Source organism: Hyperolius riggenbachi, chromosome 3, assembly GCF_040937935.1.
Source record: "Hyperolius riggenbachi isolate aHypRig1 chromosome 3, aHypRig1.pri, whole genome shotgun sequence".
Lineage (NCBI taxonomy): Eukaryota > Metazoa > Chordata > Amphibia > Anura > Hyperoliidae > Hyperolius > Hyperolius riggenbachi.
Genome location: NC_090648.1, coordinates 437588552 through 437606792, shown reverse-complemented (window position 1 = coordinate 437606792; position 18241 = coordinate 437588552). Strand labels below are relative to the sequence as shown.

At 44.6% G+C, this 18241-nt stretch overlaps 1 protein-coding gene and 2 long non-coding RNA genes across 4 annotated transcripts in view; 1 reads left to right on the top strand and 2 right to left on the bottom strand.

Annotated features, from left to right (window-relative positions):
* Positions 1–18241, top strand: part of LOC137564194 (uncharacterized) — a 139917-nt gene that overhangs the window by 71241 nt on the left and 50435 nt on the right. The window lies entirely within an intron of this gene.
* LOC137561648 (putative protein kinase C delta type homolog) lies at positions 2838–3804 on the bottom strand. Its single transcript, XM_068272961.1, has 3 exons — positions 3638–3804; positions 3366–3494; positions 2838–3041 (listed from the first exon to the last, which is right to left on the bottom strand). Exons 1-3 carry the CDS (start codon positions 3758–3760, stop codon positions 2901–2903), a joined length of 393 nt encoding a protein of 130 aa, XP_068129062.1. The 5' UTR covers positions 3761–3804; the 3' UTR covers positions 2838–2900.
* LOC137561647 (uncharacterized) lies at positions 5125–10372 on the bottom strand. The gene is made up of 4 exons (XR_011030079.1): positions 10267–10372; positions 8291–8385; positions 6263–6394; positions 5125–5281 (listed from the first exon to the last, which is right to left on the bottom strand). It is a non-coding gene; the product is annotated as an uncharacterized lncRNA (long non-coding RNA).

Sequence of the window (18241 nt, the reverse complement as noted above, 5' to 3'; positions counted from 1 at the left end):
AGCACTTTTAATACAGCTCTTTATATTGCCCCTGGATGTAATTATTTATTAAGTCATTCATAAGTCGTCTCTTTTCCAGCCTAAGTAAGCCCAGTTTGTCTAACTTTCCAAAAGACCTCCCATTACTCTGATTGAATTTAGTTGTCCGATTGGTTCCCTTTCTAGAATGTCAATATCCTTCATACAGTGTGGTGCCCAAAACTCTATCCCAGATGTGGCCTCCGCACAAGTGATTTACATTATGAGAGTAGTGTACTAACCTCTTGTGATTTTATTTTGCTTTTTGTGGAGACTGGGAAACTGGAGACTGGGCATTGGTCTATTACCATGCAGTTGTTTAATGGCCAATTCACACTTGCAATCGGCAAAACGGTAGCACCGCTTTGTGCGTGTGATTTTACCGCGATTAGCGCAGTAAAATCACTGTACACTCCGATGATCGCAATCTAGCGCTTGTTTAAGGACTGTACCACGATCACTCGAGAATCACGGCAAAATGCTGCAGGTAACACGTTTTGTGATTGCTGTTAATTGCGGAGCACCCACGATCGGCAGAAATTGCGCACTGAGATCACGGTCATAGGGTTATAATTGTGCTAGCCCTTTAAAAAGCGATATACAGTTGGATGCGAAAGTGTGGGCAACCTTGTTAAAAAGAGGGAAACTTACAGTTGACCCCCTTAAATACTCTTTCTCATAATTGGAATCACCTGTGTATGTAGGTCGGGGGTCACTGAGCTTATCAAGCCAATTTGAGTTCCAATAATTAGTTCTAAAGGTTTTGGAATCAATAAAATGACAACGGTGCCCAAATAAATTGGTTACTTTTTATGCAATTTGGTGACCATTGATTTCTTATTGTCTGGGTGGCGATCACCATATTTGTTTTGAGAGCACTATTGCTGACTGCAGAGACCCAGTTTGATACCAAGCGCTGAGGATCCTTTTTACAAGGCTTGACAAGTGAGCTTTCAACACTGCTCATGGGCATGGGGAGGGGGGTCATATACACTTGGGGCGACACCGGCGAGACTCCATCGGTCATCCTGATATCGATTGCCATTACCATCACGCACCCTACCAAGCCTGACTGAGATTTTCTAGATTTTCCTTTTGACCGACTTCAGCTGGTAATCAGTCAAAAGATCAATCGGGCATCCATCAGGCACCAATTCTCTTCCGAATCTATAAAATTATCAAATCAGAAGGTCAATTGGCCTGTAATATTGAGTAAAGTATAAGCGCCCCTAGTTGTGTTGTACACAGACTGCTATTACTATACAGATAATCCATGAGTTTCCCGAGACCCCTGCAGGATACCAGCTTGGAGTCCCTTTAGAGCACTGGTCCTCAAACTAAGGCCCGCGGGCCGAATGTGGCCCGAGGCTTTTTTACCGGCCCACACACACAAAATGTATTATAGATGCGGTCAGCTACATCTTTTAATATTGGTGGTGCGCCTATAGAATGGAGCCAGAAAGCAGTAATTTGCTGGTTTCCAATCAAATTCCACATCAGATGACCCTGCTGTTCAATTGGACTGCAAGTTGTCACCTGGGTATGCTTCACTGTCTGGCTCGCAAAGACTTCTACATCATATTATGTTCTGTATACTCCGGCCCCCCAGCAGTCTGAAGTATGTTGACCCGGCCCTCTACCAAAAATGTTTGGGGACCCTTGCTTTAGAGTGTAAGCTCACAAGGGCAGGGCTCTCTCACCTTTTTGTCTTGGAACTCATTATACATTTTATTCATCATGTTACTTTTGTCACAGTAATTACCAACTCTGTATTTTGTATCGATTCTGTATTGTGTTACCAACTTACCAATTCTGTATTTTGTATGTTGGTGTATACCATTGTCTGTATTATTATGTACCCCATGTTTGTTTCTTTGTACAGCGCCACAGAATATGTTGGCACTTTCTTAATCAATAATAATAATAATCTCACCTGTCCCAGTGTCTGGTCCGCTGCTCCCCCTGCAGTGACATCAGCACGGCCTCTGGTGCATGGCTCTGCCTTGGTGCTTAGAAGATCAGGCCAGCCTATCAAATGCCATGCTCCAATAGGAAGGCCGGGCTGGACTTCTGGTTCACAGCATCACTGGTTGCTTGGCGGAATAGTCAGCAGATACAATGCTGCTATCGTGACAGGGGCCCTGGGAAAGCATAAGGGCCCTTTTCCACTGCAGGCGATTTGCTTAAAATCTCAAAACGCTAGCGATTTTTTTACATCGCTAGGTTAGTGAATTCAACATAGGAATCGCAAAAAGTATTTCCCACTATCGCAATTCGATTTCCGCTAAATCACAATCACTTTTTAGAGGTTTTTTTAATAAGCGATTTGACATTTAACTAACATCAAATGCAAAATTGCTTTTGCAAAACAAAATCGATGAAAAATCGCAATTGCTTGCATTTCTGATTTTCTTTTGCGATTACTAGTGGAAAAGAGCCCTAAAAGTTGAGGGGGAGGTCAGAGGTCGAGCAGTGCGGGGGGCCCAGCAGTGGTCGGGGGTCCTGGAGAAATAGCCTCCCTTGTCTTTATGGAAGCGCCGGCTCTGCCAGCATCTATAATCCTCCTAGTACCATTTCCTGCTATTTAATTACCGTCACCCTGAAGACGATATGCCAAAAATAATGTGGCCTTGTTTGGGCCTCACATCACCTCCCCTTCTACCAGAATACAAAAACGCCTGAAACTCCAGTTATGGGTGGAGGGAACCTTTACATGAGATTTCATTTAGCTTTCCATATTGTTTGCATCGCCTCATACGTCACATAGTAGAACTCTACAACTACAAAATTAAAGCAATATCATTTATCAATACCCAGTGTTGGTTTTTGAGACATTTTATTATGATCCAGAGGAAGGCTTCGAACAATTTGCCTTCTGACTTTTACTTAGTCATTTCCCTCCATGTTTTGCTCACAAAGGAAAAGTCTTTGAACTGCTGATCCTCCTTGCGTGATAATTTCTTCAGGTCATTGGGGATCAGGTCACTCTTCCTCATAGTCTGTGTTGGTGGCATCGGAGATCTCTGCAGAGAGACACAAAAATCAAATCAATTAGTGGGTTACTGAAATACTGTATGATGACTGGCAGTGTTAATGTGACTAAGGCCAGAAACCCATTAGGAGCGCTTTCTAAGCGCTGGTGATTTGAAAAAGCTCTTGCTAATGCAATGCTATGGGGGATTTTTATAAAATCACATCGCTTAAGTGGGATAACACCCATAGCATTACATTAGTAAGAGCTTTTCCAATCACAAAGCGCTCAGAAAAGCGCTCCTAGTGGGTTTCTGGCCTGAGTGTGTGTTAATGTGTTTTAGAAATATGATCTATAGTTTTGTTCATATACTTACAACATATTGGAGAACTGGGGATGTGGATTTCCCAGTTTCTATCTCCTTCCAGTCAATGCCCCGGAAGAATATGTGATCTCGCAAGCGGCTGGCCAAAAACTGGCGCTCTGATTTTCTTTTGCAGAGAAGCTAAAAGAAAAGAAAAATGAAACAGTAAAACAAACTATCAATGGTACTAAAGCAATAACAATGCAACCTAGTCTGCTCCATATTGTAGCATAAACAGCATCGACAGGTTTCCCGTGCCGAGCTGTAAGTGGATATATACTCACCCGCTCTATGACATCCTGGGCATCCTCATCAAATTCAGTCGGGAACTTGGGCTCAGTGCAGCAAATACCATACTGAAGATCCCGTGAAGTTTGAGCTTTAAATGGGTGGTAGCCAATCATCATCTCAAAGGCTATTATGCCTAAGGCGAAGAAGTCCACCGCGCAATTGCTTGGCTCATGGTTGTAGATCTGTGGAAACATCATGGAGAGAAGACAGATTAGCACATTGTATGGACTGGCCAGACATAGAGGTGATAAGACAACAATTACAACTCAGTTAAGGATTCTTTTAAGGATTCTGGGGGAATATATAACATGCAATTTTTCTTACATCTCTCTGGACAGCAGTGACAAGTCCTTATCACTGCGTACGTTAAAAAGGGGCGCTGGGAAAAAAGGGCGCCGGGTTTTTAACGATAAGCATGGATAACGTTTAAAAATGTATTGTACTGTATTTCGTTTAAAATTAATGTTTTTTAAAGTTATAAATCATTAAATAATGTGCATTAAATCGGCAATTGTAAAAACGTTAATCTTTCGTTTAAATAGTGAAACGTATAATAACGTTTAAAAAAAAAATTACTAAGTAACCCTCCCTGTACCTACCCCTAACCCCTAGACCCCCCTGTTGATGCCTAAACCTAAGACCCCCCCTGTTGGTGCCTAAGTAACCCTCCCTGTACCTACCCCTAACCCCTAGACCCCCCTATTAGTGCCTAAACCTAAGACCCCCCTGTTGGTGCCTAAACCTAAGACCCCCCTGTTAGTGCCTAAACCTAAGACCCCCCTGTTGGTGCCTAAACCTAAGACCCCCCTGTTGGTGCCTAAACCTAAGACCCCCTGTTGGTGCCTAAACCTAATACCCACCTGTTGGTGCCTAAACCTAAGACCCCCCTTTTGGTGCCTAAACCTAAGACCCCCTGTTGGTGCCTAAACCTAAGACCCCCCTGTTGGTGCCTAAACCTAAGACCCCCCTGTTGGTTTTTTCGTTTAAAAATAATGGAAAAAAAAGGAAAAAAAAAAAAAAAAAAAAAAAGTACTGTTTTTCGTTTAAAAATAATGTTTGGAAAAAAATATTGTACTGTTTTTCGTTTAAAAATAATATTTAAAAATGTATAAATCATTAAATAATGTGTAATCATGAGAAACAGTAATAAAACATTAAATCTCCGGGCGCCGCTTTTAAAACGTTAGTTTTCTCCGGCGCCCTTTTTTCCTATCGGGCGCCCATTAAACGATATTTATTATAGGAGTGAATGGCGGCGCCCGATTTGTCCACTAGCCTCAGGCGCCCGAATTTACTGTTTCCCTTATCACTGGTGTCTATGAGCAATATGTGAAGCTAGAAGATGAATCCACCCACCAGGCCTGACTCAAACCCCAAATACCAGTTACAAATGGAGGGACCCTTTCCAACAGGTCTAGGAAGGACCTTAACTTACCTCAGGAGCCAGATAAGTAGGCGTGCCACCAAATCTGTTGATCATCCTTTGTCCGAACATATCTGTCACTGCCATGCCAAAATCCACGATCTTCACGTGGCCGGCGCTGTCTAGCAGAATGTTGTCCGGCTTAAGGTCTCTGTGAGCTACACCCTTGCTGTGTAGAAAGTTCAGGGCACACAGGATCTCAGCTGTTATGAACCTGATGGAGAAGAGATAAGAATTAACATTAATGGTGATTTCAGCTGAAGTTTACAGGATGGCTGTAGATAGTAAACATATCTGAATGTCATGTGTCTATTGTCTCTTTAATATTGTTATGCATTTTTAATATTATATCTGTAATCGGGGCTGGTCTAGACTTTTTTTGCTGCCTAAGGCAAACTTGTGATGATGCGCCTCCCCCCCCAACACACACACACACACACACACACACACACACACACACACACACACACACACACACACACACACACACACACACACACACACACACACACACACACACACACACACACACACACACACACACACACACACACACACACACACACACACACACACACACACACACACACACACACACACACACACACACACACACACACACACACACACACAACACACACAACACACACAACACACACAACACACACACACACACACACACACACACACACACACACACACACACACACACACACACACACACACACACACACACACCAATTTGGAATGATCACATAGCACTCGACAATTTTTACCCTCAGTATAGGTAGGTAGGTATCCCGGTAAAAGTGCCCCCTGTATAGGGTAGCGAGATAGAGTTGCCCCCAGTATAGGCAGCCAATAATTTTGCCCTCAGTATAGGTAGCTAGTATAGTTGCCACAGTATAGCTAGCTAGTATAGCTGCCCACAGTATAGGTAGTATAGTTGCACCAGTATAGGTAGCTAGTATAGTTGCCCCCAGTATAGGTAGTACAGTAGCCCCAGTATAGGTAGCATAGTTGCCCCAGTATAGGTAGTATTGTTTCCCCCAGTATAGGCAGCTTGAAAGGAGCGGCAGTGGGCACAGCGGTGGGGTGGGGGGTGCCGATAGAGGGAATCCCCTCCTCATCTGGATCCCTTCTATCGGCACTCTCCCAACTTTATTAGATCAGCGGCGGGCGGGGAATGACTCACCACTTCCTTGTTCCAGACGTGTGACCAGCATTAAGGCTTCCCTCCAGTTGTGTAACCAACATTAAGGCTTCCCTCCGGCTGTGTGACCAGCATTACGGCTTCCCTCCGGCTGTGTGACCAACATTAGGGCTGCTGCAGTCATGTGATAAATACATAAACAGGCAGTGCTGGGAATTGATATACAGCAAGATAACTGATAGCAGGGAGGACAAACCTATAATCAGAGTGTATCTACGTAGCCACACTGGCAGTGTTACCAGGTAACTTGGGTAACAGTTAATTATGTACTGTATAAAATACTAAATGTATTGTACAATGCTGAAAATATAAATAATGATTGTCTCATGTGCTGATAACTTTAAGATGGCCATACATCAGGCGACTTGGCAGCCGATCGACCATCAGATTCGATTATTATAATCGAATTGGACGAAAATTGGTGCCGCCAAGTGCATGCCCGACCGACAATGTGACCAATTTCAGGACAAAAATTGGTTGCATTCTCGATCACGCATGCTGCAAGATGTTGGGCCGACTTGCTCGATCAGGTGCATGGTGGGTACGTTCGCAATGATCGATGAATGCGACGCAATCCCTGCCGCTGTCCCCCTAATGAATGTCCCCCCGGTGCCCCATGTATACATTACCTGTCCGCAGCCTGCGTTTGTCCCTCCGCTACTCCGGGTGCATTACCCTCTCCATACAGGCGTGCGCCACATGGTTTCCTAGTAAGGGCGTGCTGTATGATGTCCCGCACACGCGCCCTTGCTAGGAAACCACCTGGGGCGCGTGTATGCAGGAGGGATCCCAGAAGCCAGTGGGGACAAGCGCAGGCCGTGGACAGGTAATGTATACTTTACACTGGGCACTGGGGAGACATTCTTCATTAGGGAGGCACAGTGTTAGGCGGCGAGGTGGTGGATGTAGCGCACAAGGTCTATTCCGGATCAATTTCATGAAATTGATCGGGAATCGGCCTGTGATGTATGGGCAGCTGACAGCTCTCTCTTATCAGATTCGATAAGAAAGAGATTTGTCTCTTGGTCGAATCTCTCCATACATTGCTAGATGTATGGCTACCTTAAAGCAGGGAACACACTTGTCTTTCAGTTTTCTGCGCACATTTTTCTGCATACTTTTTCTGCACACCAAGGGCTCGATTCACAAAGCGGTGCAAAGTGTTTGCACGCCAGTGAAAAGCCCCTTATCACGCCTAAACTCACTTTAGGCATGATAAGAAGCAACTCGCGCGAATTTTCCGCGCGCAAAACCGTGCACGCGCGCGCGCAATGTCCCCGCTTCGCGCGAAGCTCCCATTAAGCCCTATGGGACTTTGCGCGCGCACGTACGCGCGGAAACTTCGCGCGAGTTACAGCAAAAATCGGTGATAACTCAGTGGTGCAAAGGTTATCACGCCTAAAGTCTTTTAGGCGTGATAACTGAGTTATCACCGCTTTGTGAATCGAGCCCCAAGTGTGTTTCTATGCAGGAAAACATGTGAGTTTTTTCACAGCAGCTGATGTAATTGATAGAGAAAACTGACAAAATGTGCAGAGTCATCATGCAGAATGTCAGTTTTTTTCTGTGCGAACAACATATTAAGTGTGAACTAGCCCATTCATTAACATGAGTTCTCAGTTTTTCTGTGCAGAAAACGCGCACGAAAACAGTCAAGTGTGTTCCCTGCCTAAGACAACTCTTTGAAAGGTCATTGCACCTCAACACTATGTAACTAATTGTAAATGTAATATATTTTATCTCACTGAGGTGACACTATTGACAATATTGTCAGTAAGGGGCAGTGATAGTGTGGTGGTCGTGTACCATGAAAAGTAAGTTTAATATTTAGTGTAAAATCGTTTTCCCCACCCCTCCCCCAACACAGGAGTTTTTCAAGGGCCTGAGCCCACTAACGCAGTTGAACACAGTTGTGTCCGCTTTTCAGCATCTGTAACATTGATGTGTTTCTGAAAAGCGGACCCAACTACGTTCAGCTGCGTTAGTGGGCTCTGGCCCTAATGGTCTTACCTGGGCCCAGCAATATCCTCAAGGAGTGCGGAACTCTGGATCAAGTACGTGAGGCATCCGCCACTCACGTATTCCATAACAAAGCATAGGAAATCCTGTGGAGACAGAAAGAAAAACGTTACAGTAACAGGAGAGGTGACATCAAGTCGTGCCACCAAACAGTATAAGCACCACCCCCAGCCACACCCACCTGTAATAAGGTTTGGTTAAGGCAGAGGGCAAGTGCTAGCAGAGGCAATAAAATCCTCAAAAAAAAAAAAAATCATGGGGGAAGCCCTCACCTCCTAGATGGACACCAGATTGTGTGTTAGTTAGGTAACTTTATTAACATACAGTATTTTCTGGCTTTATCCTCTTCCTCAGTGGGGTACTGGTGCTCTGTACCCCAGTACTCAGGCTAGATCAGGGGTGTCAACCTCAAACACAAAGTGGGCCAAAACTGAACACTGGGACCAAGTCACGGGCCAACCACAATGTCTAGCGGCCACCTCCCTCTCTTATAAAGTTGCCTGGTGTCTAATGCCCACACTCATACAGTTCCCAGTGGTGTCTAGTGATCCCCCTAACCTCCCCTATACAGTTCCCTGGTGTCTAATGGCCTTCCTTCACCTACACAGTTCCCTGGTGTCTAGTGGCCCCCCTACCTCCTCTGTACAGTTCCCCGGTGTCTAATTCCTGATTCCTTCCTATACAGTCCCCTGGTGTCTAATGGCCTTCTTTCACCTACACAGTTCCCTGGTGTCTAGTGGTCCCCCTACCTCCTCTGTACAGTTCCCTGGTGTCTAATTCCTACTTCCTCCCTATACAGTCCCCTGGTGTCTAATGCCTCCTTCCCCCTGAATGCCTCCTTCCTCCCCTATACAGTTCCCTCGTGTTTAATGGTCCTCCCTCCACTATAGAGTTTCTTGTTGCTTAGTCCTTCCACCCTACCTTATGCAGTTACTTGGTGTCGAGTGCCTCCAACCTCCCCTGTACAGTTCCCTGGTGTCTAATGCCTCCTTCTACCCCTATACAGTTCCCTGGTGTTTAATGGTCCTCCCTCCCCTATACATTTCCCTGGTGTCTAGTGCTTCCTCCCTCCTCTATACAGTTCCATGGTGTCTAGTGTCCCCTCCCTCCCCTATACAGTTCCCTGGTGTTTAGTAGCCCCCTCCCCTATACAGTTCCCTGGTGTATAGTGGTCCCTCTACCTCTTCTGTACAGTTCCCTGGTGTCTAATGCCTCCTTCCTCCTCTATATAGTTCCCTGTTGTTTAATGAACCTCCTTCCCCTATAGATACACCTGTTGCTTAGTTGTCCTCCCTCCCCTATGCAGTTACCTGGTGTCTAGTGCCCCCCTCCTTCCCTTATACAGTTCCCTGGTGTTTAATGCCTCCTCCCTCCCCTATATAGTTCCGTGGTATTTAATGGTCTTCCTCCCCTATACATTTTCCTGGCGTATCATTGTTCCCTGGTGTCTAGTGCCCCTCTCTCCCCTATACAGTTCCCTGGTGTCTAGTAGCCCCCCCCCTTCCCTGGTGACCAGGGACCCTCCTCCTTCCCAATAAAGTTCCCTGGAGACTAGTGATTTCCTGCTCCCTCCCCCACATGGCTTCGCCTCCAATATGACATCCTTGGCGGTCTAGAGTGGGCCAAACATAATGCAAAGTGGGGAAACCACTTGTGGGCCGGAGTTTGGTATGTATGTGCTAGATAGTATTCCTAGTGATACCTATCTTTATAGAGAGCGAGGGGCAAAGAGAAGCTACAAAGTCCAAGAGGGGACAGTCTTATTTTTCATTTCTGCACCAATACTGGTGACTTATTGGTGATTGGTTAGTGTTGAGTAAAGCACTATACAGCCGCCCCCACCCTTGTTTTGTCTCTCTTATCTACACCACTTGGAAGGATTTTGGTGGTACTTCTAGTCTTGTTTGTAGATGAATGATAGGTGAGAAATTCCCCACAATGTAAGTAGAGGGGAAGGAGACACTTACCTTTGTCTGGAATGTAGCAAATATCTGGCTGCAGAAGGGGCTGCTCGCAGCAATCTGGAGGGATTTTCTCTCCATGAAGGGGCTCGAAGACGAATTCAGCATCCTTCTCTTCTGCACCATTTTCAGTGCCATCTGTTTTTTAGTGGCACGATGAGAAGCCAGCACCACCTGCAGGAGACAATGTGTTAGTACAGAATTACTTGTGGAGAGATTGTTTTTGCAATATGTATAGGTAAAACAAGGGAGACATCAGTCTGATCACCTACCTTACCAAAACTGCCACATCCAAGGATGTCATGGCATGTAAAGCTCTCTAAAGTCAATGGAGCTGTACGTTTGGCGCTGGTGGACGGAATCTCATTTGTGGCTGGGATCTCGGTTGGTTCTGCAGAGAAAAAGAGACAACAGATTTAATATCTCCATGTTCATTATAAGTGTATATATGAAACTACAAGGGCCTGTTAAGACTTATCTGCTACTAGGCTTGGTATATATGCAAATGCATGTCTTGCTTTATATCTCTGCTGTTCTATTTAATTGGGCCCATTGCCCAACTGCAAGATTAGTCTATGACCTGTAGGGGGAGGTGTAGGGACCCTCTGTAGTGATCAGCCTATCACCAGAGCTTGTTGCCTGGTCAGTGTAACTCCACTACAGTGGGCTGACCACATACAATGTCTGACCACTATAATGAAAGGCATTATGATGTGGCAGTACAAGGTGCCAAAGGGGACACACTATAATTGACAGCATGTGATGGGGCACATAGGATGGGGGCTGTTAAGAAAAGTGGTCACACCTTATAATCATACTATTTTTAAGACCACTCCCGCTAGAAATAAATAACAGAGCCGTATCCTCAGAATTTCACGAACTGCAAACTAGATTTTTAAAATAATTATGCGATTGATTAACATTGAAGACTTATGTCTCCTGTAATTAACACTAGCTGATGAATCGGTGTTGTCCATTGATATGAAACAAATCTGATTGGCTGTTTGTGGCTCTGCTTCTTTTGTGAATTTGAACCCCAGTCACTCAATGACCGACTGTACCAGGTTTGAGGCCTCCACCATTAACAGTGTAAGACCGGCAGCAATCTAAATATTTCACTTGAAAATCAACAGCTGAATTTTGATTGGCTGTTGTAGGCTCCACCCACTTTCCTGAATATTAATCCCTCCCACCCAGTGACTAAGTGTGCTAAGTTTAAGAACCCTGCCATTAATAGTGTAAAAATGGCTGCAGTTTACATTTTCCCATGTAAAAAAATGTGGTGGTGCTTGGCTCCGCCCACTTTTTCTAAGCTTGACACACAGTCACTCAGTGACCAAGTTTATGAACTTTGGGGTCCTTGGCATCTTTAATTTAAAATTTCCCTTTGAAATGAAAAAAATCTTATTGGCCGTTTGTGGCTCTGCCCCCTTTTCTGAATTTGAGCCCCAGTCACCCAATGACGACTGTATCAAGTTTGAGGTGTCTGCCATTAGCAGTGCAAGAATAGCAGCAATTTAAATATTCTCCTTAAAATTCACCTATTGATTTTCAACTGGCTGTTGTAGGCTCGACCCACTTTCAGGAATATTTATCCCAGTCACCCAGTGACCAACTGTGCCAAGTTTGAGAACCCTACCATTAACAGTGTAAGAATGGCTGCAGTTTACATTTTACCAATTAAAATGAATGGCTGAAATTCGATTGCCTGCTTTATGCTCCACCCACTTTCCCTGAATCTGTAACCTCGGTCACCAAGTGGCCAACTGTGCCAAGTTTGGGGACTCTGGCTTTATTAACCACTTAAGGACCAGGGGATTTGGCGCAGATCTGTGCTGCGTGGGCTCTCCAGCCCACAGCACAGATCATGAATCAACCAGGGCGATCAGATTTCCCCCCTTTTTTCCCCACTAGGGGGATGTCCTGCTGGGGGGGTCTGATCGCCGCCGGCTACTTGTGCCTTGCGGGGGGGGGCTCTTCAAAGCCCCCCTCCGCAGTGATTCCCAGCCTCCCCGTCCTTCACTCCCTCTCCCGCAGGCTATGGGCGGCGCAGGTCGGAGATCCATCCTGCGCTGCCTCTAATAGGCGTCAGCCTATCAGAATGCGGCGATCCCCGGCCAATCAGGGGCCGATGTCCGATCGCCGATCTCCTTTACGGCGCTGCTGCGCAGCAGCGCCGTATGATGTAAACAGCGGGGATTTCTTCCCTGCGTGTTTACATTTCGCCTGCGAGCCGCGACCGGAGGCTCGCAGGCAGTTAACGGAGACACCCTCCGTGAACTGACATGGAAAGGCCGCTCGAACGAGCGGCCTTTTCCATGTAAAACCACTTAACACCTAGGTCCGCCGATCAGCTGACCGTGGTCGTTAAGTGGTTAAGCTAAGAATGGCAACCTTTTTACATTTTTTCCATTGACATGAATGAGTGAAATATGATTGGCTGGTTCCGACCAGGTATGATTGTGGTTCCGACCAGGTGTGCAGGGAAGCAGGGGGGGAGGGAGGTGGTATGTGAGACCCCCAGAATATATCTTCCCAGATAGTATGGGATCAATATGCCAAGTTTTGTTGAAATAGGTCAAGGTGTTTTCGAGTGATGGTGTCACACTCACATGCGCACGCAGACATGCACGCACGCACACACGCACACACACAAATACACACGACACGTTCAATTTTTCATCTATGGCAAAATTTAGGGTCAAATGCCAACAGCAGAGAAAATAGATGTAGAAACATTGGAGGTAGGTCGAGTAGTAGTACTGATAATGGGTCAATTATGATTACGCAAAATTTCACGTAATTTTTCACAATTACGCACAGTACAGCATATTATTTTTGTGAATCGTAGTTATGCCTGTAATTATACAGCAACAGCAGGGGCCCCAACCATCCCGGATTCGTCGGGACGGTCACGGGTTGGGGGAGGGGTCCCGCTGTCCCAGGATTCCCCCCTTTGTGTCTCGGCAGGCAGCGGAGGTGAAAAAAGGATCGCGGCGCCAGCCGGCGGCTGTGGTGTGTGGGATGCGGGTCTGGGATAAGATTGTCCCTCCCTCCCTCCGAATGTGCCCCCCAGTGTCCCCCTGTATGGAGAGATTAAGAGCGCAGCGGAGCGGGCAGTCTTACCATTCTTCCTCGCCTACCGGGCATCTGGTCTTCTCCGCTTCCTGCTTCCTGTAAGGTCACAGTAAGTAGATTGAAGCAAGATGCCCGGTACCTGAGGAAGAATGTTAAGCCTGCCCGCTCCGCTGTGCTCTTAATCTCTCCATACAGGGGGACACTGGGGGGCACATTCGGAGGGAGGGACAATCTTATCCCAGACCCGCATCCCACACACCACAGCCGCCGGCTGGCGCCTCGATCCTTTTTTCACCTCCACACCCATGGGCACCCTCACCCTTCTCCCCACCATTTTTTTAATAAATGACAATTGCAGATTTATTTATATATATATATATATATATATATGTATATATATATATATATATATATATGTATATATATACAGGGCCAGTTTAGGCAACAAGGGGGCCCCAGGGCAAAATAAACCTGGGCCCCCCCCCCCCCCCAACATATACCCTGGAACAAAAATCGGCATTAGGGGACCTTTTTTGCAGCTGGTATTGTCAGGGTGTGAAGTCCCAATCGGTCGGAGCTCCACATTCTGGCTATCGCAGCCTGCATGGGGGACAAGGGGTTAAAAAGTTTCAGGAGGGGGGACCCCACATAATTAAAACAAAACAAAAAATTCCCACACTCTAAACATAATTTTTTTTTTGGGAAAATAGAAAAAAATGCCAGGGATCTTCATACAGCCATATTGCGGCTGTATAGCGATCCCTAGCCAAAGCGCTGCGGCTGCGTATGGACCCCCTGGAAACCTCGTCAGGAAATTTATTGCGCTTTCGTTTGATGCATGTAAAATTACACTACCGTTAGATTTGCTACCAAAAGTGACATTTACCGCATTTAAAAATATACTTTTTTCCTTCGAAACTTTAAAATCGATTTTCTCAAAAACTATAAGGTCTTTTTGAAAAATTGTTTTTTCCTCTTATTCCCAATGATCTCCTTAACATATCCTGCAAATTTAGCGTTTCTAGCATTTAAGGTGGATTTGCTATCAACCATTAAAGTCGGCAGGTTTTTTCCTTTGAAACTTTAAAATCGATTTTCTCAAAAACTATAAGTCTGATTTGAAATTTTTTTTTTCCTCTTGTAGCCACTGGGGGCCCCTACAAGCTCTGGGGCCCTGGGGCAGCTGCCTCCTCTGCCTCTATGGTAGCACCGGCCCTGGATATATATATATATATATATATATATATATATATATATATATATATATATATATATATATATATATATATATATTTGTATGATTGACTAGGGGTGTGTCAGGGGGTGTGTCAGGGGTGTGTCTTAAGTGTCACGCTTTCTCATCTCAAAAAGTTGGGAGGTATGGCAACAGCAGCATTATGACATCATCAGCTTTCCTGTATCGTATTGCGACATCACCTGCTGGAGGCAGGCCAGGCTTGGCCACCTTCTAGAAGGTTCATGGAAAAAAAAATATGTAGAGTGATAAGAATATTAAAGAATCAAAATGTAATAGCTTACTGGTTAGTGTGGCAGTCATTATTAGTAATTAATAAACAGTTGTGTTATGTGACATATCTGATCAGCTGTCCTCCAGCATAAACTGCCATCTGGGAGGAGCACAGGGCAGCTCCAACCGCTCTGCCCATCTGATCATTAAACTGAAAAGCCTCTCAGTAAGGTGGCAATTAACGGTATATTTTTTCACTAAATGCGATCTTTCTATGCGATTTTAATGATCGAAACTAATCTGAAGGTAATTATTGAGTCTTCATATTTACTGACCGATTCTTTTTTTCAAATTCGACCATAAAATCCAACTTTCAGATCAATTTTTCCTAATAAGGTGCCCATTAAAGGTACAATTTTTCAATAAATGCAACTTGAACAATCATAACTAATCGGAAATTTCACGTAATTGCAATTTCATTATGTACAGCATAATACATTTGTGAATCGTAATTATGCCTGTAATTAGGCAATTACACATAATGTCGCGTTCAGTGCATACAAATATTTGCATGTTATTTAAATTATTTATTATTTATGCGCCTATTATTTAAATATTCAATGAGAAAAATGTGTTTGTTTACGTACAAAACATTGCGTCCATCAGTCAGTGTACTGGGCATGTGGGGCTATTATTTAAATATTTAATTTAAAAAACTATGTCCAAATGCATAAAAACGTTTACGTCCATCAGTGTACTGGGTAGGTGGTGTTGGATTTTCTTGTTTGCAAGATTACACAAATAAAATGAGGCGACATTCACGTAAATTACGCATATATACGTCATTTTGTCTAGCGAATTTACACAAACAAAATTTTGCATAAATTACACGTACATGCATAGTTACAGTTAGCAATTACGTTTACATTCTAATTTGTTTTATGCATAATCCACAAATTACGCATTGGGATGCGTAATTGCGAATTATCATGCGTAATATTACGCAAAGGCGTAATTTCTGGCTACCACTAAGGACGAGCTGTTACTTCATGAATGTATGTCATGCCATTACCACTAGTGAATTGGACACCTGATAATGCTTTGTTACAGAATGGGAAACATAGTGTGTGTGAAGGATGCAGTGTGACCCTATGTACAGATATGTCAGTGAATAAAGAAAACACTTCTCTACGTAAACACTTATCTACATGATTTTCCATAATACTTACCATTGAGATCTGCCACTGAAGCACGACGGGAAGTGCAAGAGCACAGTCTTGCCAGAGCTGTCCTGATACGGCCCAGGAAGCGCCGGAATCTGCCCGGTGGTTTGGGTAGGCTTCCATTGCCAATGCCATTGCTGGACTCTGCAATGGCTTGGGGCTGTTCACTGGGCCCAGGCTCGGGCTCTGGTTCCCGACTCTCCTCAATAAGACCCTCTTCGATGATCGGCAGAGGGTCTTCTTCCTCCTGACTCTCAGGTAAAGGCTCTCCCTGAATCTCAGAGAGGTGTTCTTCCTCGATAACTGGAGGAAGAATAGCCTTTTGGTCCTGGTTGTCTTGGGAGGGAATAGCTTCCACCTCGCTGGGCGGTGGAAGATCTGTTTCTTCCTCTATGGTGGGCAGAGGAAGAAAAGAGTTTTTAGAAAACCCCCGCTCCCGGATGGGAGAGGGAGGGTCGAACACCTCTACCATTTCTGGTAGAGGGTTTAGTTCCTGCTTGATTGTTACTAGAGGAACTAAATAAGATATGTATAAGAAGCAAGCTTCAGACACACAAGAAATCGCCTTCACTACTCGAGTGAAAACCAGGGAATGAGGGTGGAGCCTGTCTGAGTGGCTTATATAGCAACAGCAACATTATGACATCATCAGCTTTCCTGTATCGTATTGTGACATCATCACCTGCTGGAGGCAGGCCAGGCTTGGCCACCTTCTAGAAGGTTCATGAAAAAAAACATGTAGAGTGATATTTATATTAAAGAATCAAAATGTAATAGCTTACTGGCTAGTGTGGCAGTCATTATTAGTAATTAATAAACAGTTTTGTTATGTGACATATCTGACTGTTTACAAATGATCAGCTGTCCTCCAGCATAAACTGCCATCTGGGAGGAGCACAGGGCAGCTCCAACCGCTCTGCCCATCTGATCATTAAACTGAAAAGCCTCTCAGTAAGGTGGCAATTAACAGTATATTTTTTCACTAAATGCGATCGTTCTATGTGATTTTAATGATCGCAACTAATCTGAAGGTAATTATCGAGTCTTCATATTTACTGACCGATTTCTTTTTTTCAAATTCGATCAGAAAATCCATTTTTCAGATCAATTTTTTTTCTAATAAGCTGCCCATTGTGGGTACAAATTTTCAGTAAATGCAATCTTCCAATGCAAACATGTCTCCAGTAATATTGCGCTCTCATGTGCCAACTCTGTCCTCTTGCAGTGATATCACTCAAAAAAGGAAGAAGAAAAAAAGAAAAAACCATAGCGTGATACTGTATTAACAGATATATTCCTCATTAATAATCACCCAGTGACTTATAACCGTTTATGTATTTGTCCACCAGTGCTCAAGGTATGACAGGTCCTCACCAAATGTTGTAGCTGTCAAATAACAGACCCTGATGAGTACGGATGTACGAAACGCGTTGGGCGGAGCTAAAGGCTTGGCTATGTCGGCATGAGAGAACCTGCATTGTGATAAGCGTGCTTTTACCTCGGAAATGTGAGTACACTACTTTTAAAGTTTTAAATAAACTATACATTTTACATTATAAGAAGCTCTTTTAGTTACTAGGCATGCAGCGTGATATGTAAGGCTGCAAGCGCTGCTGCTGGGAATAGTGATCCATCCTGCCGAGGCTGAGCTGTCTGAGTATTTGCCTGGGGAAACCATAAGCGCTATTGCTGTCTTATAACGTGGGCAGCAGAGGATCAGGTGAGAGGCCACGTGTGATGGTGGAGTTGCTTCATGCATACAAATAGGTGCCTTACTAGTTGCCTGGCGGCCCTGCTGATCTATTTGGCTGCAGTAATAAACTGAATTACACCAGAAACATGCATGCAGCTTAATCGTCTCAGTTCTGACAATATTGTCAGAAACCCCTGACCTGCTGCATGCTTGTTCAGGGTCTATGGTTGAAAGAATAAGAGGCAGAGGACCAGAACGGCAACCAGGCAACTGGTATTGCTTAAAAGGAGAGAAATACGGCAGCCTCAATATTATTCTCACCTCAGGTTCCCTTGAAAAGTGCAACGCAAAGACAGTGGGCCCAAGTTTTGGTGACCCTTTCCCCAGAAAATGCACATAATTGTGCAGGTTTTCTCAAGAAAATACACATAATGTGAGCAGATTTGCCCAGAAAATACATTCAATCATGTCGGCAGATTTGCCCAGAAAATACGTGCAATCATTTCGGCAGATATGCCC